This window comes from Camelus bactrianus, chromosome 2 (assembly GCF_048773025.1).
Source record: "Camelus bactrianus isolate YW-2024 breed Bactrian camel chromosome 2, ASM4877302v1, whole genome shotgun sequence".
Taxonomy (NCBI): Eukaryota; Metazoa; Chordata; class Mammalia; order Artiodactyla; family Camelidae; genus Camelus; species Camelus bactrianus.
In genome coordinates, this window is record NC_133540.1 from 132,289,346 (window position 1) to 132,306,764 (window position 17,419).

Sequence of the window (17,419 nt, forward strand, 5' to 3'; positions counted from 1 at the left end):
AGGGCTGAAAGCACCCAGCGCCGAGTGGATGCTCGGGGACAGCTCTCAGGGTCCTCCCATCTCTTTCCACCACTGTCTGGGTGGCATCCTTCACGAAGGGCAGTTTGGTGGGAAGATTGGAAATGGGGACTCAGGACTGGAGGGCCACTGGCTGCATGAGCTTTGAGCAAGTTAACTGGGGCTCTCTCCGCGACTCGGCTTCCTCATCGTAAAAGAGAATCATGACAGTACTGCCTCCCACGGGCGCTGTGGGGATGAAGCGCGTGCACGCCAGCACCCGGTAACATCAGGCGTGGAGCCTCACTGTGCATTGTTATTGTTACTAGTCTGCAGGGTAGTGACACCTTGGTAACCTGCCGACCCTCTCCACTGCAGCCCCCGCGGGGCCAAGCCTCCACCCCTCCCTAGGCCTTTGTTCATGTATCAACAGTTCTTTCTCACCAGTCGGTGGGGGCTGAAGTCAATCTATAATCCTATTGTCCCAGTTTGTCCAGAAACAGGGGGCCACAAGCAGGGCCCTTCGCTTTGACCCCCTCCAGCTGGGCTTCTGACACCCCAGTTATCTCTCTAAGCCCAGGGGGAGACCCCAAAGCTGTCTGTCAAACACTGATGCACCTGCCTCGGACCCAGGGACGAGGGTCTAGAGAAGCCCTCAGTGGACTGTCTCAGGGCCATCGGCCATCCCCTGTCCGGGAGGGCTCACCCAGGACTCCGTCTCCTCCCCAGTCCCCGGTGGGGGCCCCTGATGACAGGATCATGGCCACCCCGGAGGAGGCGAAGGGTCAAATGTAATGCTCAGCAGCCACGGTTTTAAAGTTTTCATAAATAAACTCACCATGATTCCAAGTCATTCACACACCGTGAGTCAGAAGGCACCTCACTGAAGAAGTCAGACAACACAGAAGCCCTCAGGCCAGCTGGCCTACAACCCGGCCAGCTGAGCCCCAACCCGGGAGCCACCCTGCCTGCAGAGCGGACAGCGGGGCTGTGGCAGGAAAGGATACTGAAGCTCCGGTCGGTGATGGCCAGGTGCCAGAGGTTGATGCGCAGGTCGTCCGCGGACATGTACGTCTCGCAGTCGCTGTTGACGGAGATGGAGTTGATGTGGTAGGTGTGGCCATTGGCGAAGACCCTCCGTGGGCTCACCTCCACCATCAGGTCCATGGGCTTCAGCACGGGCACCTGAAGAGCAGGAGAGGTAGTCAGAGCTGGGTGAGAGGTGACGGGGGAGGAGTGCGGGGGCCAGGCCACTGGCAGGGCGGCTGCAGTAAGTAACACCCAGGGCTGCGCGATCAGAACAAGATACCAGGAGGGCAGTGGGCGTCTGTCCCACATGTGTCGGAAATAAGCAGTGCCACACACTGTGTCCATCACCACCAACCCTGCAGAAAAACCTGCCTTCTTTGCTTGGCCTCCTGGGATTTGTTCTGAGCCTGCTGTGTGACTTTGGATAAGTGGCTGAACCCCTCTGTGCCCCAATTTCCTCATTTCTAAAATGGAAGAAGATACTGTGGCAGAGTTAGACTGTCCACCAAACATTTGTGTCTCCTCATCTGGGGGAAGTGGCTGCCCAGGCAGGGACTGAATTTCCCAGCTGCCCTTGCAGCTGGGTGTGGCCACATGACTGAGCTGACCGATGGGGCATGAGCACAGTGGGGCCTGGCACTTGGAGGCCCAAGTGGTTAAGAGGCAGGTGTGCCTTCTCTGCCCCTTTCCCCGTCCACAGTGGGACGGTGAGGACCCAGGCTGCAGGGACGGAGGCACGGGGTGGAAGGAGGCTGTGCCCTCACGGGAGAGCTGTGTGTGCATCAGGACGCCCACCTGGCGTGTTCTGCCAGTGAGGGTTACATTTCTGTGCGCTCTGCCTGGAACACTGGGGTCATTTCCTACAGCTGCTGGGGTTAGTCCGACTCCTACCTCAGAGGGCTAGTGTGCAGAGCCCCGGAGACAGCGTCCGGTAGCACAACTGTGCTTCCGTCCGTGCCCCCTGCCCAGAACACTCACCCCCCTGGGACACTTGGTGAACCTCAATTCCTCCTAAAAGAGCTGCAGCCTGCCTGGTAGGGGTGTCACAGCCCTGTTCACCCCCAGCACGCCACACACATCTCCATCGGGGCTCTCGGCAGGCTCTGCGGGGTGTGCTGGGCAGGACTCCTCGTTCCAGTAAACTGTGGGGTCCTCTAAGGTACAGACAGACAGACATGGCCTCATCGATCTCTCCCAAGCCTGGCCCAGAGTTGAGGGTAGGAAATGGGGGCAGGTCACCCCCATGTCACCGATGAGAAGACAGGATGCCACGGCGAGCCTGACTTCCTAAGTCACAGAGTCAGGAAATGACAGACCCCAACCAGAACCAGGTGTGATGCCCCCGAGGTATCACGGTGCAAAGGTGCAGGCCTGACACCTGACCGCAGCTTCAGTCCTGCCCTGCCACTTGCTAGTGTCACCTCCACAGGGGCTTCACCTCCCTGGGACTCAGTTTCCTTATCTGTAACTGGCTAATGCTGGTGCCTGCTCAGGGTCCTTCTGTGAGGATCCCACAGTCAAGTGCTCCTGGAATAACACTTGGTACAGAGGGGAGGGGACTACAGGTGGCTGGGCCAGGGCTCACACTGCCACACAGTGTCTGGGGTGGGCACAGGGTGGGCACTGGGTGGGGATGGTGCAGGGGCGATGGGAACTGTGCCAAGGAGAGAGGCAGTGAGGTTGGAGAGGAAGGAGGGCAGATTTTGGTGACAGGCAGTCCAGCCCTCTGCCAGGTGGCTGCGGGGCTCCTGTGCCCCAGGCAGCCATCACCAGGTAGACCTGCCTGAGTCCGATCGGGACTGGGTGGGGGCAGGCGACGGGGTCCTACTGCTTGCTCTCGAGTGGGAGAGGAGCAATACACTGACACACGAGTGTGTGTGTGTGTGTGTGTGTGTGTGTGTGTGTGTGTGTGTCTGTGGTTTCAGGCAGCGGTAGGTGCTAAGGAGAAAAATAAAACAGGCGAGGGGACCGGGCAACAGGGCAGCAGGTTGAAAGGGCGACCGGGAGGTGGCGTATGAGAAGAGATTGAAACAGGCTGTGTGGGCTGGACTCGGGCTGATGTGGGATCTAAGAGAACCTCCTTCTCCCAGGGGACCTCCCCCCACCCGCTCCCAACTCTCAGGCTGGGCCCGGGGCTCCCCTGGGCTCCCTGGCCCTGTAAGTCCCTCATCACAGCCCTGTCCACATCATGAGTTGTCGTTTGTTTGGTTTGTTTCCCCAGTGGACTGGGAACCAGTTGGGGGCGAGGCGTGTCTTTCCGTGTTCATCTCTGCATCTCTGGTACTCAGCCCAGGGCTGAGTCCTCAGAGAGGTCCTCAGGTGAAGGGATGAACGAGCTGGTCTTGAGTGCCCTGGGGGCCAGCTGAGATGGGAGGTGACGGCTTTGATGCTGCTGGGGGGGCGGTGGGCAAGCACAAAGGCAGCTCTGCAGACCTTATCAGAGGTTGTCTGTACCGGGGCACCGAGCGTGACCACGTGTGAGTGTGTGAGCCTCGGTGTGCATGCACGAGTGTGGGTGAGTGTGACCGTGCGTGCACGTGTGTGCATCGGTGCGCATGCCTGTCTGGCTCTGGGTGGTCCTTGTGTAGAGTCTCTGTGCTTCCAGACTGTGTGCCCAGGAGTCAGTGTTGGTGTGTCTGGCCCATCTAGGGGACCCTCCGCCCAGCGCATGCCCCCAGGTGTGAGACAGTCTAAGGCAGTTCCTGTCCCTTCCTGTCCCTCAGGGCGCAGCCACCCCCTGCCCTAAGGATCCTTGGACTTTCTTCTCACCACACCTGCTCCTGGAGGTCAGAGAGCGTCCCAAGCCCAGCAAAGCCTCAGCATCTCAGGCTGCCTCCCTCTCCTTCCAGCAACACTGTTTTCCCCGTGGCCTCAGAATAGTTCACTCAGTGCTCCAGCCACTCACTGCCACTCCAGGCCATGCTTCAAAGCCATTAAACAGAGAGAGGAGAGGAAGAGGGAGGAGAAGCCTGCCCTGAAGGTTTGGAGGTTTCATGAATAAATCTTTCCCTCCACCAGCTCTTCTGGGAGGCACAGTCTAGTCAAGGTGCAGGGCAGGAGGACAGACACATGACACTAAGGACAGAGAAGGACGGGATACAAAGGCTAGAGTGGGCAGAGAAGGATAAGGATTCATCTGGCTCATGTAGAAAAGGCTTTACAGGGTGAAGGCTGATAGGGTTTTAAAGGCTGAATAGGAGTTCGCCAAACAGACAAAGTAGAGAACAGTCTCTTTGTGTGTCCCTTTGTCACAGTGCTGACCTCCAGGGTAGGAGTGACTTCATGTCTACTTCCTTGGGGGGCTGGGTAGACTTTGGGGGGGTAGGCACTCAGTCTGATCTTGCTCAGCTCTGGGCCCCAGAGACCTAGCACAGGGCCTGGCACTGAGCAGGTTTTCACTATGTAATAGCTGCCTCCAGCATGAACAGCACAGCACAGATTAGGTAGAAAACTGCACAGGGTTGGGGAGGCTTGGGTGAAATGGGGGAAAAGACAAGGCTCCCATGTTCTTTCTCATTTTCTTCCCCTCCAGCCTCAGTTTACAGTTAAATGCCATCTTGGGATGTGTGTGTGACATACAGAGAAAAATCTCAGACTCTGAGAGGGAAATAACGGGAGTCTCACGGGCCACTGGCTCTGCCGCAAACGCCAGGCCAATCAGGAGGTGATAATTGCATCCCTCCCAGCAAATGAAACCCTCATAAACGTTCTTGGGGCTCCAGGTGGGGGTGTGTGAAGCGGGGGGCACCATCACTCCTGTGACTCAGCATCGAAGCTAACTGGCTTCCATGTGTTCTCAGAATTTATTCGTGCAATTTGCCAGTCATTTAGGGACCAATGTGTTTAAGCACTTACTCCTCCTTCTGGGAACACCACTGATTACCGCTTCATGTGTGTGACAACTCGCTGGATGCTTAGTGCGGGCGCCTGCTGAACTGTTGCAGAAAAAGCCAGCCGTTGTCTCCAGTTTGCTGGTGAGGAGACTGAGGCATGGAGCAGGGAGACGCCCACGGCCACCTGACCGGCAGTGGGTGGATCTGTGAGCAGTCCCGGAGCCTGGAGAGGCACTAGTACCACCCCCGAAGCGGACAGCACACACACACAGCTAAGGCACAGACCCGGGGAACAGCTTTCCCTGACGTGAACCCGGCCCTTTCAGATTGGCTGGAATGTGGAAACTGGAGCCGAAGAGACCAGTCGCCTCCTAAGGCTCCTTCACGGGAGGCTGAGGCCCCTCTCTGAGCAGGGCCTGTCCCGGGCTTACACCAGGTCCGCCCTGGGCTCTGCATTCACTGTAGCCTCTCGGTGCCTAGACCAGGGCCAGGGGCACAGCAGGTGCTCAGTAAGCGTGTGCTGAATGGATGCATCCGCCTGTCCTCACCTCCAGCAAACACGTGGGGGGCTGAAAGCACCCCCCACCCTGCCCTGTTCCAGGCAAGGTTCTGGAAGCCAGGGACAGACAAGGTGGCCTCAGTGCGCTTCCAGGGTGCCACTAACCATCCCTGCAGCTCCCCTGGGAGGCAGAGACCTCATTTCCACTTTATGGAGGAGACTGGGGTGCAGACTCTGGGGCAGACTTCCCTGGGTTGGATCGAGCTCTCGGTTTCTTCATCTGTAAATTGGGGATGATAATCACGCACCCACTTAAAAGGATTTTGCTGAGGACCAATGGGTTTTTATAGCCAGAATGCTTGGGAGACCCTCGCTTGCCAGGAAGTGTTCATTCTTGTTCCAGAGGAGGAATCAGAGGCTTGTGGAGGCTGGGAGCCCTGCCCAGGGCCACACCACCAGGAAGCGGCAGGGGCAGGATTTAAACCCAGGTCCTGTGACTCCAGAGCTCTCATGTCTCACAGCCTCTCTGCTGGAAGAAAGGTGAGTCCTTTTGCTTTGAATCGTGCTGGGGGCAGAAGCTGGCCTTCGCTCGGCTCTGCTTTCTGACCTGTCTCTCAAATCAACAGCAATCTTTGCAGCTGAGCCTTTGTAAAGGCTGCAAGAATCCCAAGTTCCAGCCATCCCTCTGCCCCTCAGCAAAGCACTTGGAACACACAAAGCTCTGCTCTCAGGCTCTCCTGGCTCTGCCACTCCCTCAGCTGAGCCGCTCTGGGTGAGTCACTGGGCCTCAGTTCCCTCTTTGTACAACAGGGGTTAGAAGATACGCGCTCCAGCCTTGGGTGTAGCAGAAAAGGACTTCACGGACACGCGTCACCTCGCCTCACCCTCACACAACTTCCGGAAGAGATGATCACCTCTGCTTTGCTGGGGAGGAAACCGAGGTGCAGGGCAGGGGAATGACCGCGGCCGCCCAGCAAGGAAGCAGCCTGGCTCAGGCTCAGGCTCGGGAAGCGACTGGTTCGCGTCTCACAGGCCCTTCCAGGCTTCACTCCTCCGCGTCCGACAGCCTACCTGCAGCGACGTCACCGTGGACAGGTCCTTGAGTTTCCCCTCCTCATCCTTCAGGTTGTAACCCTCGGGCCTCTTGTCACGCTCTGTGATCTTCCACAGTTTGATGGTTTTATCTTTAAATACAAAACAGAGTGAACAAGACATGTGATTAACACCAGCCCGGAGAACCGAGCACCCACTCGCGTCCACTGGATGAGGGGGCCTCAATCCACAGCTGACCCAACCCACATCCTGTTCCTGGACACGCAGGTTCTTTCTAATCTCACTCCTTCTGCCAAGTGATGCAGCGAACGTCCCTGCAAATGGAGCATTTGTCCTCATGTCTGTCTCCTCACAGTTGATCCCAAAGGTAGAACTGCCGGGTCAAAGGATATGACCCTTTCACGGGCAGTTATCAGCCTGTCACCGGAGTTCCACGAAGACTGTCCTAATGAAGCAGCCTGCTTGCTCAGGCCTTCGCTGGCAGACAAAAGAAGGCAACCCATTTCCTATTTCTGAGACGCATCCCCGTCCATCCAGAACTCAGCTAGCTCTCCAGGGTCCTCACTTCTCTGGAATCCCACTGAGAACATCAAAAGAGTAATCTTTAGTGGCTGCAATGGTTAATTTGGGGTGTCAACCTGGCTAAGCCACACTCCCCAGACATTTGGTCAAACGTGTGGATGTTACCCAGCAGCTATTTTTTTAGATGAGATTAACATTTAAATCCAGAGAGTAAAGCAGATTATCTTCCAGAATGTGGGTGGGCCTCCTCCAATCAGTTGAGGGTTTTAGGGAAAAAAGACTGAGGTCCCCAAGGAAGAGGGAGCTTGGCCAGCGGACATTTCAGACTCGACTGCCGCATCAGCTCTTCCCTGGGTCTCCAGCCCGCCCTGCAGGTTGTGGACTTGCCAGGCCCTGCAGCCACGTGGCCCAACGCCTTAAAATAAACCTCTGTCTCTATACATCTGTGTCTACGTTTACAGCCATCTCTCTGTCCACACACACACACACACGCACGTATCCTATGAGCTCTTTTTCTCCAGAGAACCCTGACTAGTACAGCAGCCAAAACAAACACTGCCACCTTCGTGAGAAGGAAGGGGAGAAAATGACATCAATTAAACACTTGGTAGGTGCCCAGGGACAGGCCACCAGGAGAGGGTGGCGCTGGGATTCAGAGCCGAGGGCAGGAAGCTTTGTGGGTGGGGGTGTTAGAGAATTCCCAAGGCGGCCTTTCCTCCAAAGAGGCAGCACAAACGACGCTCCCTATGGGGTGACTGGAGAGGAAAGCAGTGCGTGACAGGCTCAGGTGCCCGCCCTGCTCTAAGCCGTCTCCTTCACCCTCTCAGTAACCCCACGAGGCAGCCCAGATGGCACAGTTCACAAGAGGAAGTGGCAGGGCCAGGGTGTGAACGCAGTCAGAGCTTCTGCCCTCAGGGGCCTGTCCTTGGGGCGGGGGCATCACCTCTCACTGCCTGTGTTCCAGCACAGGGAAGGGCCCCTCTGGCTCCAAGACAGGGGCTTCCTGAGCCTAACCCTGTGCCAGGCATCCCTAAGGGGACACAGATCCTGTCCTTGGCACAGAAGCACCCAACCTGAATGGCAGGAGCCCCTGAGGGCAAGCCTGGGGTCAAGAGGGGTGGGAATGCACAAGGGAGGGACACCTGGCTTGGCTGACAGATCAGTGAAGCCTCAGTGGGAGGTGATACCCAGTGGAGGCTTAAGGGAGGAGGTGGGGGTTGGCCAGGTGGGAGTGGAGAAGGCTGGCCTTTGGGCACAGAGGTGGGCTAGTGGGATTGAGTGTGATCAGTTTCAGGGTTGTGGTAAAGGCCGCCTTAAGGAGTCTGAGTCCCTGGGGAGGGCAAGTGGCATCATCTCCTAAGGCTCAGTCACCCTGGAGCAGTGTTGGCTGGTCACGGGGTATTGAGTGGGCACCACCTCCCTCCACCCTCATCGTAACCCCAGAGGGAGCACAGGTGAGGGAACTGAGGCTCAGAGAAGCAAGGCCATTCCCCAAGGTCCCCGGGCTGGGACAGAATTCAGGCCTGTCTTCTTCCCACCCCAGGCACCTTTGATGATGGGGTGAGAGATGGAGGATTAGTGGGGAGATGTGAACGTGGGAAGCTGGGCCTCTGGTCCCAGGCGCACTGCTGGTGGAGGCAAGATGGCCCAGGAGCCTTGCCCTCCAAGTGGACCACAGTGAAGCGCCGTCTGGCTGGGAGCCTCCTCAGGGGCCTGGCGGGGGTGTGTGCCCTCCCCTAGAGGCAGGTGGAGAGTGGTCAGGCAGGCTCCTGAACCAGTGCGCCTCCTGCACCATCCAGCGAGACCCTCCACGCTGGGGTGGTCTGGGGGGTGTGGACGGAGAGGTCAGTGTTCACCAGGTGCTCACTGCGTTCCCTGACCTGGCCTCCTTCGTCCACCCCCAAAGAAAAGGATTCACAGAGATGTTCAAGGAGCTGCTATTTACAGCAGTGGGAAAAAGCCTGCGTCCATCCACAGGAAAAGGCTGGGCGAGCACATTCACCGCATGGAACTGACATGCTACTCAAAATATTATCGTTCAAAAGACCTAGAAAATGTTCACCACATGAGTGAGGTGAGAAATAGCATTTGATAACAAATTGCTATAACACACAAATGTGCACACGCTCATGCGCACACACGTACACGGACGTGTACAATGCACACACACATGTGCATGCACATGAACACATGCACACACGGGCGTAAAATGCACACACGTGCATACAGTGCACACACACAACATGCTCATGTGCACACACATACAACACATGCGCGCGCACACATGCTCATGTGCACGCACACACACATGCGCACACGGGCACGCACGCACACCCTCAGACCGCCCACCGCCTCACCGTTGGTGGACAGCAGGGAGTGGGCGGCATTCTGCTGCGGGAGCCACTTGATCTTGTTGATTTTCTCCTCTATCTCCAGGCTCTTGAGATAGTCGAACTCTGGCTCGTGGCTCTGGAAAGTGCTGTAGACGTCATACTCGCCCTGGCTGTGCGGCGCATTCTTACTCTGCAGGGAAACCAGACCAGCGGCCTGAGCTCCAGGACCGCGGGGCGGGGCGGGGCGGGGCGGGAGCCGGCTCGGGGACGGACTGGTTAAACCTCACAGGGCCCGACACAGCCATGGCGATTGGGCGTCCAGTCAAGGGTCCAAAGGAACTCTCTGCTTTTTAAGTGGCTAATACCTTGCTGTGCAGCCATGGCCCAGCCCCGTCACCTCCTTGTAAGAGTCCAATAAGGAGGAACAAGGGCAACTCTGCCAGCTCCCATTTACTGAGCACCTACTGTGTGCAGGACACCGAGCCAAGTGCTTCTCACGCCTCCTCTTGTTCCATCCTTGACGCCCCTCTGTGATGGGGAGCATGACTCCCCCCCATTTTACAGATGAACAAGTGGAGGCTCAGAGATGAATCGACCCCCAAGACCACAAGTCCACTAAATGTTGCCACTCACTCCACTGAGGTCTGTCTGGCACTGAGTCCGAGGCTCTGACCTCCTTGCACTTCCTTGGGTCCAACTCAGGCCTGACTCGAGGAATGAATGCATTTGGAGAAGATTTAACGTTGGGGCAGAACACCCTGCCACGTCAGATAGACTGGAATAGAATATTGCCCCCCCCCCGACTTTCCTCAGTGGGTTCCATCCCGGTTTAGGCAGTTGAGTTTGTTGTGATAAGAACCTCCTGGTGGAGCCCTCAAAATAGTGAGGAGGTGAGTCCGTCGCGGGCACCAGGGACCACTGCCCAGCAGACAACTCAAGATTATGTGACAACAAGAAACTATGACTATGACTGCCTGGAGCAAAACACAGACAGTCGACCAGGCACAATTTCAAGTTCCTGTTAAAATTTCAAAAGTATCTGTTTCTGTATTTCCGTATCTGTTTTACTTTTGGAAAGCTTTAAAGTTCTTCAATATTTTCCCCTCTAATTCTACCCATAAACACTGGCTGTGGCAAAGGTCCATGGGAAAATTAAGGGTTTAAGGAAAAAAATTAAAGGAGAAAAATTCAAAACAGAGAAACTCGCATCCACTGATTTCACTTTTTTTGGTGCATTTTGACTGAAAGAAGACGTGGCTTTGGTAAAACCCGGTTTTGGACTGTCTGCTTTCTGGCTCTGTGTTCTCGGCAAGCCGTTTCAAACCCTCTGAGCTCTAGTCTCCTCATATGTAAACTGAGGATGATAACAGCATTTATAGCACCACTAGGGTTGTCGTGAGGGGGTTACAGCCGCGAACACAGGAAGTCAGACCTCGGGGGGTGTCAGCTGTGGGGACCACGCTGAGGAACTGGAGGCGGGGGATGATTCTGCCGCTTCCCCCACCTCCTTCATCCTTCCCTCCTGCCCTCTCTTCACCTTCTCTTCCTCATCCCGTTCCCCCACCCCTCCCCGCTCCTCCCCACCCCCCGTATCTTCAGCATCTAACCCCAGCCCATGTCTGAGGCAGGGAGGTGTGCGAGCAGCAGTGCGCATCCAGCTTTGGTTTCACTCCTTGGTCTCTGCTCACTAGCTGGGAGTATCTGTAAGTGGGATGTGGGTCCGTACCCTCAGCACTGGGCAATGAAGACTGGGAAAAGCATGTGGAGAGAGCAGTAAGCTGTCTACACATAGTAGGTGCTCAACAAATAGGACCTTTTAATCTCCAGGTTCTTCCAGTGGTTCAGAAACAGCGCCTCTGGAGCTGTTCCAGGCTGTTCTCATCTTATAGGGAATTCTGCAGGACAACAGACCTGACGGGGGCAAAGCCAGGACCGAGCAAAACCACCCACTCGGGCCAGAGTGCCCACCCACAGGTGTAGAAGGGCCCATCCCCCCTTTACCCTGCTCTGGCTGGGACAGCCCCGGCTCACCCAGGCAGAGGGCAGTTTACTTGGGGTGGGGGGTCTGTTTCTCAGGGGTCTAGGATGCAGTGAGCAATCACCAAACATCCACTCAGCAGAGGGGGCTCAGAACATCTCCCCCAGATGTGCCCTGCAGGGTCCCACCCCTGCATGCCAGCTCAGGCACCATGGTAGGGTACGGAGCAGCACCCTGCGGGTTAAAGCCCAGGTTGAGTGTAGCTGCCTCCCACCAGGCCCCGCCGCACCTCCGGTTCCCTCTGGAAGATGACGACCCGGCCACCCTTGTCGCCGGTGGCCAGCAGCTCTCCAGTGTGGTTGAACTCGACGGTAGAGATGATATCGGCTGTGGGGGACGGAGACAGGAAGGCACGGCTCATTAGGACCCAGTACCATGCAGCTGGACAGAACTGCTCCCGCCTGTCCCCAGGGCCCCCACACCCCTGGGCTGGGCTGCAGAAGCCCGAGGGGCCGGGAGCACTGTCGAGGGGTCCCACCGCCCGCCCCACCCCCCACCAGCTGGCTGCGGGACAGAGACTGTGGGTGGGTCTTTCCTTCCCTTCCAGAAGCAGTTTGGGGGCTTCCTCGTGTGCAGATCAGGGGCCTGGGATGCAAATCTGACACTCACCCGCCTGACTCTGGTGGCCACAGAGGCCGACTCTACCCCTCCCTGCCCCCCACCGAGTTGCACATGGACAGGACCCTTGGCACCCCTGACCTGGACTCTGTAGTCACCAAAATCTCTGGTCAGCCTTTAACACAGCGGCTCTCCTTTCAGGTAAACCGCAGACCTGACCACTCCTCTCGGCAGCCCCAGGTGGACACTGAGCTGGCCCCTGAGCTGGTGCCCACCCCACACTGTGCTCTCCTTGTAACCGCCAGGCTGATGGTCCGCCTCCCAAGTCACGGGGTGTTTCTGCTCCAAGTCCCCTCCTTTGCGTTCTTCTCTGTCTCGGGTGATGGAAGTTCCTTCCTCCCACTGGCTCAGGCCTGAGCCTTGGGGCCACCTTAGGGTCTCCCTCTCACTCTCCACATCCAGCCCTACTGGCCCAGCCTTCCAGATACATCCAGATTCCAATCACTTCTCCCTCCTCTTGCCTGGATGGCTGTGACAGCCTCCTATCGCATCTCCCCCATTTCTCCCAGCCTGGACACAAGCTGGTCTAGACAGAGCAGCCAGAAGGAGCCCCCTCGGAGCCCTCCAGGGGTTCCCTGAGGATACTCAGAGTGTCAAAGCCTTGAGTGACCTGCAGCCCCCCAAAACAGGCCACATCAGGAGCCCAAATCTTCAGTCCTCTCCTGCACCCGCACCTGGCACCCGGCACTGCTTCCCACCCGGGGCCGGGGACCACGCCCTGTGATTCACTTTGGCCTGTGGGATGCCAGCAGACAAGCCATGGTCCTGCGCCTCTTCCACTGCCCAGAGGAGGATCTCCGGGGGCCAGCCTGTGCCCCTATCCCTAGCCCAAGAGGGAGGGAGGGCGGAGGACCGACCAGCTCACTGAGTCCAACCAAGTCCAGATCAGCGGGATCGGCAGATGTGTGGTAAGAAATGCTTACTGTTGAATGCCCCGTGTTTTAAGTCAGTGGAGGGCTCCGGAGCCCCCGTCTCCCCCCAGTCCCCGTCTCTCACCTCTCCTGGCCTTGGGCTTCCACTCCCGACTCTGGGCTCCTTGCTGTCACCAAAAATACCAGCTACCACTTGTCTCAAGACCTGTTCCCTCAGCCTCCAGTGGCTTTCCCACTCCTGTTCCATACAGGCCTTTTCCTTTTCCAATCAAGTTCCTTTCAGACACAGCTCCTGACCTGCAAGGGCCCTCTGAGCCACAGGTCACTGCCAGCTCAGACAGTGAAAGGAAAAAGGAGAGAGGCAAGGTGGTTCAGAAGCGGGATGACACACGGGACCTACTCACTGATCAGGATAAAAGCGCGTTTCATTAAACTGCAGAGGACAAGGCAAGGAAAGGCGCTCTTTGGGACCATGGAGATGCTCCCTGAATGTGGAATCGGGAAGAGCCTCAGGCCTTGGCTGCCCAACACTGTCCCTCCTGGGCAGCCTCCCTGGCCCAGGGACACAGGAGGGCCAGAGCTGGGAGCACAGCCCAGCAGTGCCGCATTCCCGCATGTGGCACAGGTCCTTCTCCCCATTTCATATCAGCACCCCCTTAGGGGGGAAGAGCAGGATATAAAACTGCGTACAGAATGTTTTTAATTATATAGACCAGTGATCACAGCCGTGTTAAATTGCAAATAAACTGGGCAGAGGGAAAGCAAGCTGCAAGAGAATTTTCTACCATGTTAAACAGAGGTGGCTTTAGGGTGGTTGAAAGAAAATATTTTTTTCCTCCTCTTCCTACATTTTTAGGTTTTCTAGATTTTCTGTAATGAATGTAGGTTTTAATAGCTTTATCGAGGTGTGATGGATATATGCGAAAATGCACACATATAATGTATGCAGTTTAATGAGTTTGGACATATGCATAATATACATTATTTTTATGACGGAGAAATAACAATGCTTTTAAATTAAAATGCCAATGTAACCATTGGTACCCAGAGCAAATGTGGTCCGTAAATGCTGGGCAGTTACCACAGTAACGGACACTAACGTCTGCAGGCAATTACAATTTCTGTGTCAGTTTTATATCATTGCCTCCTTTGAACCTCACGCCAGCCCCTCAGGGAGATATGGCTATTATTTCTATCGGCAGCTAAGAAGATGGATGGAAGTCCATCCACAGTGACAGTTCCCAGAGCTGTTCATGGACCAGTCAGAAGTCCTAGGTTGGAGTCTTGGGTCCAACGTCTCGGCGTGTGGCCTTTGGTTCGTCACACCACTTCTCTGAGACTCAGTTTTGTCATCTGGAGCGTGGCTATAGTAGAGTCTGCCCGGGATTAGAAACTCAAGAGAGACGCTGGGGGTGAGAGGGCTTGGGAGAGAGGAAGGACCGTGACACTAAGGAGTGATGAATGACCAAAATGTACCAGGCAGAAAGTCAAAGCTCTTCCCCATCTTTGTTTCTGACCCCCACAGAAATCGCAGTGGCCAGCTCAGAAATGTGCCAGATAAATCTGAGATTCAACCTCACTGTCCAGATTTGGGAGTCCTGACCACCAGCCTCTCTGGTCCCATTCTGCAAACATTTACAGAGCAACTACCAAACCTGAGGCCAGGACACTGCTTCCTCAGGCTCAGGAAGGGGCTGGTGGATGTGTAACATCTATTCATCGCTACAGTAAGTGTCTTCTAGGGTTTGCCTTAGGAAAACTGATCTCCCCTAAGAGCTGGAAATTCTCATTGGTAAAACCACGAAATTGGAAAGTCCATCCTCTCATTTTGGATGTTTGACACATCCCAGCCCCAATGCCACCTCCCCCAGGGAGCCCTCTTGGAGAGACCTCCTTCTGCCACCCCCCTGCCCCTGGCTGTACAGTGGCCTCTCCTACAACTATGGTCTCATGCCCACTATGTGCCCCTCACTGGATGGCAGACACTGCTGGGGAGACAGCAGTTGGAAGAAGAGGCATCACTGGGTGAGTTTCCCATTTTCATGGCTTCTGGCCTGAGGACAGGTGCCAGTCTGTGCTATGTGGTTGCTGAAACTCAGATAGAAAGTCACATTGGTAGGTTCGATAAACCAGAAGAGAGAATCTGGGAAAATCCTAGTAGCTGGAAAACGAGGTAGTTAATCCCAGAAATTGAGTCTACAGAAGGGCCCCCAAAGGCAGCACATAAACTCTACCTGAACCTTCAGCTGGCTACAAACTGCACACACACACACAACAGACTCCATGCAGAGGTGCTAAGGCTAAAAGAAGTGAACTGGGATCCTGCTGGGATGGAGTTCATAGTTGAGTTCAACCAAGTTAACTGCTTACAAACATAAAACAAAACAAAAACGCTCTTTGGATGGACAATACAAAACATCTAGAGCCTCTCACAACATCCAAGATATAATCCAAAATTATATGAAAATATACAAGTCAATAGGAAAACATCACCCATACTTAATACAAAGACAATTAAGGAAACAGACCCCAAAGTCTGGATATTGGAATTAGCAAATGAAGACTGTAAAAGTAGCTATTATAACTATGTCCAAGAATATAAAGGAAAATTTGCTCTTACTTCATGAAAAGAAAGGGAATTTCAACCAAGAAATAGAAGCTATAAAAAATAACTAAATGGACAATTTAGAATGGAAAAATACAATATATGAGAACCACTGAATTGCTTAACAGAAAATTTGAGATGACAGAAGAGTTAGTGAACTTGAAGGTATAGCAATAGAAATTAGCACACCTGAAGAACAGAAAGAAAAGAAATTTAAAAAGAAAAAGAACAGATCCTCAGGGATCCGTGGGACAACATCACAAAGTCTAACACACATGTATTTGGATTCTAGAAGGAGAGGAGAGAGCACAGTAGAAGAAACAATGACTGAATTATGCCCAATAAGGTAAAAGACTTCCATCTGCAAATTTAGGAAGCTCAGCGAAGTCCAAGCAGGACAAATACCAAGAAAACCACACCTAAACGTCAAACTGCTGGAAGACAACACAATGATAAAATTTTGTAGGCAGCGAGAACAAAAACCACATATTATATTGAGGCACCGTGACTCAAATAACTGCAAATTTCTCATCAGAAATAACAAGAGTCCAGAAGGCTTTTTAAAGTGCTGAAGGAAAATTTAAAAACCTGTAAACCCAGACTTCTGTATCCAGTAGAAATACTCTTCAAGAATGAACGGCAAATAAAGACATTTTGGTGAAAGCTCTCCAGGGACCAGTGATTTCATCTCAGGGGCAACTGTCCCCCCACTGCAGGGCCTCAGGTGTCACTGGCTGATGCCTCGGGCTCAGGGTCCCAACTCAGCCCCTGGGTGAGGTCCACCAAGCCCGCTGATGACTGGTGGGCGCTCCAAGTCACCTGGTTGTGGACGAGGGACAATCCCATGAAAGCCCGTGGTGTTCTTCTACTTGTGAGGTCCCCTTTTCTTTCTGCTGCAGCTTTGGGAGTCCCCCAAATGGCGAGGCAGAGTTGGAAGAGGTAACTTGGACCATTGGACAAAGAGGCACCAGTCAACCCCTGGGGACTGGGGACAACACAGCCTTATCAGTGGAAGCCCAGAGCCGCCGCCTGCTTTGGGAACCCTGGGGTCCAGCACGGGCTCAGGGAGCAGTCAGAGGTGGCGTCCCAACTGACCAGCCCGGTGACAGGTCTACAGTGAGAGACGGAGCCAGCGATGGGCAGTCACAGACCCTGACTGGGTCCCCCCAAAACATATGTTGATATCCTAACTCCTGGCACGTGTGACTGTGACCTTACTTGGAAATTGGGTGGCATAAGATGTGGTCATACTGGATTATGTGGGCCCTAAACCAAAGACTGGTATCCTGATGAGAAAGCCATGTGCAGACACAGGGGCACAGAGACACGCAGGGGGAAGGCCAGGTGACAAGGCAGGCAGAGACTGGAGTGATGCAGCTACAAGCCAAGGAACACCAAAGAGGCAGGCCGCCACTAGGAGCTGGAAGGGGCCCGCCAGTCTCTTCCCTGGAACCTCCAGCGTGAGCCTTGACTTCAGTCTCTGGCATCCAGAACCACAAGGGAATAAGCCTCTGCTGTTTTAAGCTACTGAGTGTGTGCTAGCTTGTCACAGCAGCCCGACCAGCAGGGAGAACAGAGCAGGACAAGAGGCTGGGCAGGCAACGCCCTGAGGACACAGGCCGCTCCTGGGGCCCTGTGACGGGGGACCAGCCCTTGAATCTCGAAGATGTCCACTGTCAGGGATGCTTTTCCATCAAGAGGAAGGTATTCCGGTTCCAGCCCTGGTACATATTAGCTGTGTGACCCCACCCAAATCGCACCTTCTCTGAGCCCGTCTGTCTCACCCATAAAATAGGAGCTTTCATGCCTGCCTGGCCGCAGCTCTCCTCGGGTTTATGTGAAATCCAGATTCCATGGGCTGGAAAGCTCCCTGGGAACTCCGGCAGAGGCCTGCCACATCGTGGAGGAGATCAAGATGCCTGTCGGGGGGACTCCTCCCCTCGCTCGTCCATCACCATCCATCACAGGAAGTACTGTCGACACCGTTAATGATCCAACGGAGTCAGAGCTCACGACTGAG

General features: G+C 55.0%; 1 protein-coding gene across 2 annotated transcripts in view; it reads right to left on the reverse strand.

Annotated features, from left to right (window-relative positions):
* Positions 1-17,419, reverse strand: part of PPP2R2C (protein phosphatase 2 regulatory subunit Bgamma) — a 131,131-nt gene that overhangs the window by 42,986 nt on the left and 70,726 nt on the right. For both annotated transcript variants that reach the window (XM_045508734.2, XM_074350640.1), the window contains exons 2-5: positions 11,534-11,631; positions 9,291-9,456; positions 6,430-6,542; positions 1,005-1,182 (exon numbers count right to left, since the gene is read on the reverse strand). In XM_045508734.2, coding sequence (XP_045364690.2) covers positions 1,005-1,182; positions 6,430-6,542; positions 9,291-9,456; positions 11,534-11,631 — 555 coding nt within the window. The remainder of the gene's footprint in view (positions 1-1,004; positions 1,183-6,429; positions 6,543-9,290; positions 9,457-11,533; positions 11,632-17,419) is intronic.